This window comes from Ylistrum balloti, unplaced genomic scaffold, assembly GCF_031769215.1.
Source record: "Ylistrum balloti isolate Yb309-2 unplaced genomic scaffold, AGI_CSIRO_Ybal_v1 Utg370412, whole genome shotgun sequence".
Taxonomy (NCBI): domain Eukaryota; kingdom Metazoa; phylum Mollusca; class Bivalvia; order Pectinida; family Pectinidae; genus Ylistrum; species Ylistrum balloti.
The window spans coordinates 5055-15384 of NW_026782280.1; the positions used below are offsets into that span (position 1 = coordinate 5055).

General features: G+C 33.7%; 1 protein-coding gene across 1 annotated transcript; it reads right to left on the reverse strand.

Moving 5' to 3' along the window:
* Window positions 1–216: 216 nt before the first annotated feature.
* On the reverse strand, window positions 217–7020 carry LOC132554498 (uncharacterized). Its single transcript, XM_060218806.1, has 7 exons — window positions 6945–7020; window positions 4224–4427; window positions 3147–3389; window positions 1970–2068; window positions 1608–1703; window positions 1203–1295; window positions 217–239 (listed from the first exon to the last, which is right to left on the reverse strand). The coding sequence occupies exons 1-7, from the start codon at window positions 7018–7020 to the stop codon at window positions 217–219; spliced, it is 834 nt and encodes a 277-aa protein (XP_060074789.1).
* Window positions 7021–10330: the final 3310 nt, after the last annotated feature.

Here is a 10330-nt window from a genome sequence, read left to right on the forward strand (position 1 = left end):
CTTAAATGGCTTGATAATACCAAGCAAAAGAATCAGAGACTGTTAAGATGGGCACTGGCATTACAACAGTTTCATTATACAATCAGGTATCGACGGGGCCAGGAAAATGCCAATGCGGACGGACTATCCAGAATTGAATAAAGAGTGTATGTATTTTGAAAAAAAATAAAGGACGAACACTGACTCTGGATGTATCATCAGTTCTTGACATGTGTTTTAAGGTTTTGTGATGTGTATACCTTAAGAACAAACAGTGACAGTCTGACAGAAGTACCTTATCTAAGGAAGTTAACAGTATCTGAATCAGACTTATGAACTGTGTTAATTGTAGAATTTAGAATTAACTGTTGTTCAAGTAAACTTGACCAGTGTTTGTGTACATACTAAATATTATCTCAGCCTGAGTATCATGAGCAGTTTGCTATCTCTGAACTTTTAGACCGTGAAAGTTTTCTTAGGCAGGGGGATGTTAATAGTGACATTTGTCGCTCAAGTGTAGAACATAATTTGTGTTAAATCTTAATGTGACCGGCTGGCTTATCAGACAGTTTAATTGCGGTCACCTTCTGTCAGAATCATGCCGTGAAACATTGGCTGGACATGCTCTCCACCAGTGAGACATTAACTGGTCACGGTTTAATTGTAGATCAGTAGAAGACACTTTTCCCTATCAGAATTAGATTATAATTACTTTAGGATAAACTGTAAGACCACAACAAATAGAGTCAGTCCGGGTGTGGCCGTGGAAGGAGTAACTTGTTAAGCTCGATACTCATGCCATACATGTTATCATTGTTGTAACTTGTGCTAATACTCAACATTTGTACTTGAGAACGGTTGTTGCTGGTCTTTTGTATAACATAAGGATAGTACAACATAGAGGGGTAACAAAAATCATATCGTACCAATTTATTGGGGTTTTAAGAATTCTTATTATGATAATTCCAGGGCGTGACTTGTCGTGTAAGAGCAGGATAACCGTAGAAGGACAACCCGTTGAGAAATACGGAAAATGACATACCGGACATGACGTGTGGAAATGACGACGGGGACGTGACATACAGGAACTGGAGGTGCCGCCATTTAAAAAAAAAATTAATGAGGGCACAGGGGCACAGGCAAATGTCATACTACTACTTGCCGGTTGTGTATCCTGTTTATTTAGATGATTCTAGTAGGTTAGTGATAAATGAAATATTTACCTCTACAATAGCTGGAGACTTTATCACAGGTTCCATTACAGGTGAAAGGACAATATTTGTCACAGACATCTCCATGCCTTCCTGGTTTACATTCTAAGTAAAGCATGAAATAATATATTGGTTACCACTATAAGTATAAACAATTTTTTAACCATTCTGAATAGAATTTGATTTTTGCACTACATCCAAATTAAATACATTAGTGAACTATCTTTGAAAAAAGATGAATACAGTAATGTCGTTGTCATTATCATAGCTTTTCAAGTATCAGCAGTTTGTCATTAAAATTATCAACCTATAACGTGTTTATTTTAAACGGTCCTTTTTGATACATATCACATGGAGATTTGAAGTGTGTCAGTTGTATGTAGATCAATGCAATAACTAATTTACAAGTATATTAACCTGTACACGATCCATTATTGGGTATACAGGTATTGGTTTTGCAGGTGGTAGGACAATCTTGATCACAGGCATCACCCCACTTTCCAGGAAGACAGTCTAAAATATAACTCAACCAATAGAATAATTCATTGGGATTGATTACCAAAGTTGTAGTTAGAGTTATTCAATGTAACATGTTAACATAACAAGAACATTTCAAAAATAATTATGAATTCAATAAAAAAAATCATTAGATAAACTCGAAAAATAAAAAAGGAAATTGATGACTTTCAGTAAAATAAACAAATGTGTATACGTTTTTTTTTTTTTTTTTTTTTTTTGTTTTTGTTTTTTAAAGTTTCATCAATTGCAAAATAACTCACAAAAGCAGGAACCAGTTACTCCGTTACAGTTGCCCCCATAACAGTTATGCGAGCAGTTTTTGTTGCAGTTTCCATAGCCATGTTTCTGTATAGGACACCCTACAAACACAGAATTTGTAGATTTTTATTAATCATCTCACTTTAAGAACAACGGAATGTGACTATCAGAATCATGATAATTAATGCTATTTCGTATTACCATTTCTTATAAATGTGTACGTTACAATGTATTACAATGGAATGTATAATCATATCATCAATATTGATTTCAGCAATGCTAAGCCATAACACGATATGAAATATGAAAGAAATTAAATGAAGATATCGGAGGAAAGTGTTCACACGAAAATATATTTTCCTACAACTTAACCAACATGGACAGCTTTCCAACAAACTTTATGATTAGCGCAATAATTTTTAATTTTCCTATTGTGAATTTTCGATTTCTGGATAGTAACATTTCTGCTACTCCAACCTGGTGTTTTCATGTCGCAGTTGATTCGATGATCAAAGACATGTTCCCAATATCACGACTTCCGTGAAAAAAGTCGTCAACGGACTGGCAAACTCGTAACGCACGAGTTCAAAATATAGTGGTTGATAAAGATTATAGGGGAAGTTATATATATAATGGTTATATCAATCTCATTGAGAAATATTCTTTATCTTTGTACGATATGAAGCTAAATGTGTTTGATGCTAGTTAGTTTGCCTGTTGGTTCTGTTGTTGAATATCATGTTCTCATTTGAAAGCGTAACATTACTTACTTTGATTACAGATTTCGTCGATTAAGGAGAAAACGTTTACATCTCTGGTCTTGTACTTTATCAGGATTCTCCGTGTAAACCATTCTCTTGTTAATGTTTTACTGTAGTTTTATATAATTTGTAATTTGATTATATTTGTGTTGGTATTTTCTTGCTTTTTATTGAGACAAGAGCTCAAGATTATGATATCAAGTCACCAGTATGCCATACAGTGTTCAACAATTTACTTTAACTGGAATTGAAATATTGAAGAATAAACATATCCAACGACTTTTTGTCTTGAAAACTGCAGAACAGGTGCACGTTGAAGGCACTGGAGCTATTTTTTAGTATTCTTAATGCTTGATGGATAACGTCAAAAATGTAACAATATCAAGATCTTAAACTGATAACTGAGTATTTAACTTACCAAACACTTGTACCTCACAAAGCTCTAGTATAGCAAAGTCATCATACCACTCGTGTCGCTTTGGATAGCTTCTGTAGTTGTACACGACAACATACCTAGCTACATATGGGCACTGGTGCGTTACGATCAGTTCTACTTCAGTCAAATTCTTGCTAGTATCTTCGTAACATAGGTTACCCTGTGTCCAGTCCGTGGTATTGGACAAATACAACTGGTAACCTGCAAATCGTCTTTCAAACGCATCTATAATACATCATTGAAAAATCCTGTTAGAAAAGCCATCTCATTAACCATGTGCATTATACTATTCATCATTCCAAAATTGAAATTGTCATCATTTCTAGTCAGTCAATTTTCTTCTCATGGTTAAGCAACATTTAGGATGACTTCGTCCAGTTAGTTTTGATTGACATATACAAGCGGTAACCAATAAATTGTTCCTTAAGCTTATATATGATCGATCAATGGAAACATCCCAATATACGGGTAGAAAAAAAGATATCTCGTTGTTATATTTACATGTAGAATTACCATAGATCATTAAGGGAAAATGTACCACTAAAATAAGGTGATCTTAAACTTTGGTTTGTTCATGAACGTGATTCCATCTTCTCAAATGAGATCAATGTGAACAACAAGGAAACTAACAGGCACACTATTTAACTAAACACCTTTTGTTGATATTCGAAAACTCAAGGTGAGTCTTACTGCTTGTATAATGGTGTTTTGATATACAAATTGCGCAAATGTTTTTAAACTTCAAGCAAACTTTATACATGAACTTATGTACGGATCGATTCAATGGTGATCAAAATATTGTATCCATAATCCTTAATGATGGATACTTTTATTTTTTCTTCATATTTTGATGCTTTGTGCACTTCGAACTCTATAACTGCTATTTTGTGATTTAGTTCAGATAGGAACAGTGTGTATATCATGCCAATTTTAGAATGTTTTTGAAGGGTGTGAAAGTATTATTGTACCATAAAATAAATTATCATAAAAATGTTCTATTGCGTTCTTGAACCGCATGTAATATTCAAAAGTAAACTTTTAAATGTTCTTTGAACCCACCTCGATAGTATATTGTGATGTAATTGATGGTATTTAGACTTCCAAGATCTACCTGCCACCAGACTTCTTTTATAGTATCAGCTGTATGTATACAGCAATTAGAAGATATGTCTTGATTCAAGCATCCGTCTACGGCCCTATCTGCGTTCCAGCTAGGTCTGTATGTACTACTCTGAGTAGTAGTCTTTCCAAACGAGAGGTTTTCTACAACAAACGGAAAACCCTATCATGAAGTATGATTACAACGATCAATTTTAAGGATTTAAATAAGGGTGTTTTGTTTCAATTGTAACATTAAATAAGTAAATCATAAATGTGCTCGGGTTGCATTCAAGAGAGTTTCAAGAGGTAAAATAAATGAATAAATATCGTTACCAAGAAACTACAATTCTGTTTCTCCTATTCATTAACATCCGTAACAGATACGGGAACTGGAACAAAGTCGAATAATGTAATGATGAACAAATGTAACGAGAAATGTTATGTTTATCCACAATCCCTCTCCCTACCCATCCTTACCCGACCCCAACTCACCCCACCTAATTGGTTTGTACTGTCTCCTTCCGGTCTGCAGTAGATGTGTGTTCGATCGATAAACCTCACTTGTATTTCATGGTTTTAAATATAACGTAGAAGGCGCTATGCTTGTTGTGTGTGGAATTTAAAAAGTAACAAAAATAAAACTAACACCTTGATCAGGTGGTTGCTGAAAATTTTGTCTTAGCACTGCATGAAAACTTCCGAGATTGGATAATAAAATATCGTTATCAATAAAATGTTTGTGAATGAGTTTTCATGCGTAAATAAATACATGCAAAAAGATTTAACAAACATATACATTCATAGAAACGCTATTGCAAAAACTATAAATCTTTTCGTGATTTCGGATGCATTCATCTCTTTCTGTAAACGAGAAATATGTCATCTCTTACACGAAAGGTACCGACAGGTCTAGAAACGTTCCGATTAAAATTGAAACTTTCGCTATTTGTATAGAAAGAAAATTCAAAATTTAAAGTTGCCTTTTCCAATATAAACTGTGGTTAAATATACCCCTAAAATTCCCAGTTTTGGTTTTAAGACCCTTGCGTCCACATGAATACTTTAGTTTGACATTATCCAAATATAAAAAGACACGTTTAAAGTATCAAGCAATTCGTTCCGTTTTGCCTCGAGGCCACTAAAGTTCATTCAGAGTCAGTAAATGCATACCACCAAACACCCTTCTATGGTTGAAATGCTCAACAAATCTTAATTCTAAGGGCATTAACCAAATGGAACTTAATTTTCCTCTATACGTCATAGCGAATTTTAGCCCCTCTCCAAAGAATGAATGGGGAAAGTGAGATCCTCGATTAGTTTGATTCATAATTTTCAACTGTTTTTCAATTTGACCCTTATCGGTCCCTCACTAAACCCCCAAGGGGCGTCAAGTATATAATCCAATCCTTTCAGCCAAGTGTGGCAAAATTAAAGTGTGAACTCCAAAGGAGCTGTTGATTTAACTTTAAATTTGTTTGCTCTGTCCCACAACACAAGGTGGTGAAGGCGAATGTACCGACTTGGAATTAAACATGTTTTGTAATAACAACTATATTAAGCCCGTTGCCTGTAAAGTTTGACAAAATATATATTGACAAGACAAATCGAGAACCGATCTGTTTAAGTATATAATTACAACACTGCATGTACTTATATGTTGATCCAAATGATAAAACAATGTGATTATTATGACGTTGTAATGGCCTGTCCTCTCTTTAGATTATACAAGTCGCTGTTGTGATTATTATGAGAACACGTTACCGACTAGGATTTAAACATGAGATAATACTATATTTATCCCGTTCCCTGTAAAGTTTGACAAATACATATTGACAAGACAAATAATGGCTTAATGAATGTCTGGTATAACATACAAATACAGTAGGATAAAATCCTTTAGTTCGCGGTATAGAATTATTATCTGGTCCACATAATTATTACATTACTGCATTTGCAGTGACGGTAATCTCTGAAATTGGATCAGATAAGTACACACAAGTGGTATACATGCAGTACAAACCAATGTTACAAAGGTTCAAAATGTTATCACTTCAATACCTACAATAGTACAATAAAAAATACACATACGTAATACATACATAATATAAAGAAAATTGGAAATAAGGGGGGTTCAAAATTAGCACGGTGCTTCTTACCTTTAGCCTCAAGTCGATTTTCCAAAGTGACACTATCGATGGTCACGTGATATGATATCTATCCGTGGATGGAAAAGTTTAGATACGAGAGGAAAGTTATCAAGCACCTCCGCCAACCGAATAGAGTGCTTAATAAATAAAACGAACTCACATCATAGATGTAATTAAATCAACTTCGTATTTAATTATCATTATAATGACACCATTCTATAATTATGTATATATATAATGATACCGACTTCGTCATTATAATGCTGATCTCGGAAATTTATCAAATTATTATAGATTACATGTCTACCCAATGGATATAAAATTTAATCACGAGATAAAACGAGTTATAATTAAAACAGCTAATATAGCATATAGGCAAGCTCATATTTTCTCGTACCCCTGATACACAAACATGCATACATATGATCGTAAACATATGAATAACAGTTCCGCCTTCTTACCAGCTACATTTAAAAATCTACACATTTTCCTCACTCTTACTGTCAATATCCCGGTGAAAATAAGCACTTACCCTCGGATCGCAATAAATGTGTATAAAATATGAAGAAACAAGCTCCACAAAAGACTGAAATCCTCCTGATAGACATGATTGTAACCCGCACGGGTCTGAATTCACCAACCACAGGTCACCAGGAAGTTATATATATAATGTAATATTATATATATATTACAATTAATGCATGTCACACTGCGGGGAAATTAGTCTACCGGTACATCTCAGCCACATTCTAAATCAGTAATTGTCTTTTAAAAAAAGATAAGAAAATTTATTGTAAAAAAACAATAAATGTATGGGTAGTTATAATAAAAAGTATTTTGATAAAAATCACCAGTTAAATGCAAAATATATATAACATTATTCTGAGTATGGTCAAATAGGCCCCAGATTCGTCAACTCGCCATATTTATTTTCGTTTTTTCCTTATTTCCTCCTGATTATGCATGAATGATAATGTAGGTCAAAACAGTCGAAAAGTTTTATTAATACTCGCGACGAATGACGAGGAGGAGATAAAGGGATACCCAAGAACACGTTTCCTCATCTGTAGTCTTTTTATCAATCTTCACACTTGAATGAAAGGATCTTATATAGGAGAAGTTTTAATTTCATGGTTCTAGGGTAAGTATCCGTAATAAATTCTGGTCACGCTCGCTCCGGTGATGTCATTTGTTAAGAATGTTGAGCAAACTTCACACACGTAAAAAGGGCATGAATCGGTTATGTTTTCGTTTTATGTTGTATTGTCAGGGTCAATGCCATTATAACTATTGAAGTAAATCCTTCTCAGCGCTCTTGTGGCTTCATCTGATTTAGATCAAACATCACACACAAATAGCCAAAGTATCTCGCAATAGATGGAATTTCAGGATTGTCAAGTCAAGGTCACCTTTGCTATTTTAACAAAGTCTTTTTTAGCAATGTAGCTGCTTCATTCCTTGAGGGATTTTAATCACAGGTTACATTCATGTGACAGATCAAATTATCACAAAAAAGAGACGAGTTCGAGTTTCAAGGTTGTAGTGTGAAAATAAATATTAAAACACGAGTAAATGACATGCTGTGTAGAGGTGAATGTAAGTAGATACTCGGTGTAAAAAAAACTTCATTTTTGGCGCATGAGTTCTTTATATCATTCGGTAGATTGAAGGACGCATATACTCCAGTTACACCTGTTTTTACGTAATTTTCGTTTAGATACTGTTGATAAGTAGGCAATACATTTATGTCTCTATAACAAGATATAGTGAGATGATCGCGACTCTAGATATCGATTTGTAGATTATCAGCATTACTAATGCCTTATACCAGTGACATGACAAGTGGCGTTCTTTGTTATGAAACCACAAGTATCGCTATGACTAAAATACCAACTCGGGTATCACATCAGTGTCCGTATGTAGCTTAATATGTGACTATCCAAAACGACATCATTGCCATGCAAATGCAGTTTTGAAGCTAAGCGAAGTGCAAGTATTTTGAATGTAAAGAACAAAACTGCTCTCGTATTTATCATTAAACCTGTTCTTGTATTGTCTGTATGATCTACATAATAAGGATGTCACGTGTTCGTTTATTTGTCTAGCAGGAGATACGGAAATGGCACACATAGCATAAATTATTCAGGCAACTGCTATGACAGCAACTGCTATGCTTCAACTGGTTCTTGTTTTAGTAAGTTGTAACATAAATATAGAGATATTGACTATTGGTAAACACAAAATAACATTTGTATATTTCTGGTGGTTATTAATGAAATTTTACAAAAGGTTTGCAACATTGCTGGAAAATACACAAAAAAAGAAAACATAAACTAGGTGGTCGGGTGGAGCTGTAGAACGCATTCGTCTTTCACCTATGCATCCAGGGATTGATTCCCGGAGCGGACATGAAAAGGTATGCGGTCACCACTGCGATCACGTGGTTTTTCGATGGGTGTTGGGTTCCATCCTGTCTTCCATTCGTGCAAACATGATTGATTTATATAAATTTGGAAAACATGTTTCGAAGTTGTTGTATAATACATAAAGTTTGAATAGTGTTGCTTTGTTTTGGCAGCTTACAGAAATACACAAAAACTACGTAATATGGACATATTTAAAACATTTTGCATCTGGTGAAAACAAGGTAAACAAATAATCATTTTGATTTAAACATATTTTTATTTGCCTAATGAGATAGCAAAATAGTCTGAATATATACTTAGATTTTGTTATATCAATTGACACTTTCTATGCCTGTAAGGTATTTTACTTGACACTTGAAACGGTGTGCATTGTACGTATAATACACATTTTTCAAGTATGCAAAAAAGTTCATATTTTTGTTTTACGCAAACATTTGTGATACACATCCAAAATAAATACATATAGCTCGATTTTGAACTGAAATAAGTCTTCCATATATGGCTGCATACGCCTACAGACTACCTGATACATTCTTTAAAAGCCTGCGACGTTGGACGATACGGACATTGTTTACGTGAAGTATATAAAGCAATTTAAAACATTTAATATTTCTTCTCATTCAATGGTTGTTTCAAGACAATAATGGCACTGATACTTATGTACTAACACAGTGACATAGTATTTCTTTAATAACCAATATTTACCTATATAATGTTTATGTATATTGATATTATATTCCGTGAAAGAAACAACTAAGAATATAAAATCGTCAATTGTAATACATTGATATCGTTACACACTGCTGCGGATAATAACACCCATAAATATTTAATGCATTTTTGTTTTGGTAAGATTGATCAAAAGAATAAACTTTAATGGTATTACGATTTTTGCCTGTTTAGTATGTTATCCAGGGAAGTAGGGTGCGGTGTGTGAAGCCGTTACCGGTTTGTGTAACAAGGAAAACTGTCAATGTATGACAAATGGTGATTATGTGGTTATACTTACTGGTCCAGAATATTCAGTAAACTTTTAAATTTTATTAAGCAGAAATTTTAATTTCTAATCTGATGGTTAGTATCATTAGAGTATCATAGAGAACATAAAACAAACAAACAAACAAAAAGATAATATATTGATAATGAAACAAGCTTTATATTTTTCAGTGAAACAATTGACATTCACTTTTTAATGGATACTTATAGATTTAAATATTCATCGACAAAGCCTAAAGTACAAATAAATGAATGATCCTCTCATTGCGCTCTTTGCAGTCGACATTCGATGCATCATTATCACAGATCTTATTTACTCATTCATTTTCAATTAATGAAGTTGAAGATGGTACAGATAATCAGATGGTTGTTATGTAATTGTTATGGCCGTCAACTGTGGCCTATCACTAGTCCTTAACTTATTTTTGACAATATTTCTGTTTCGGTAAGTTTACTATTCTTTTGAAAGGTTTATAGCTTCCCTGAGTGTGATGTG

Bases quoted from the DNA above. Each gene is read 5' to 3' on its own strand.
- LOC132554498 (XM_060218806.1), bottom strand. From the start codon at position 7,020: ATGTCTATCAGGAGGATTTCAGTCTTTTGTGGAGCTTGTTTCTTCATA. The intron at 1,704-1,969 runs GTGAGTTATTTT...GTTATATTTTAG, and splicing joins AGTAACTGGTTCCTGCTTTT to ACTGTCTTCCTGGAAAGTGG. The intron at 240-1,202 runs GTAAATATTTCA...TTTGTTCTTAAG, and splicing joins AGTCTCCAGCTATTGTAGAG to GTATACACATCACAAAACCT.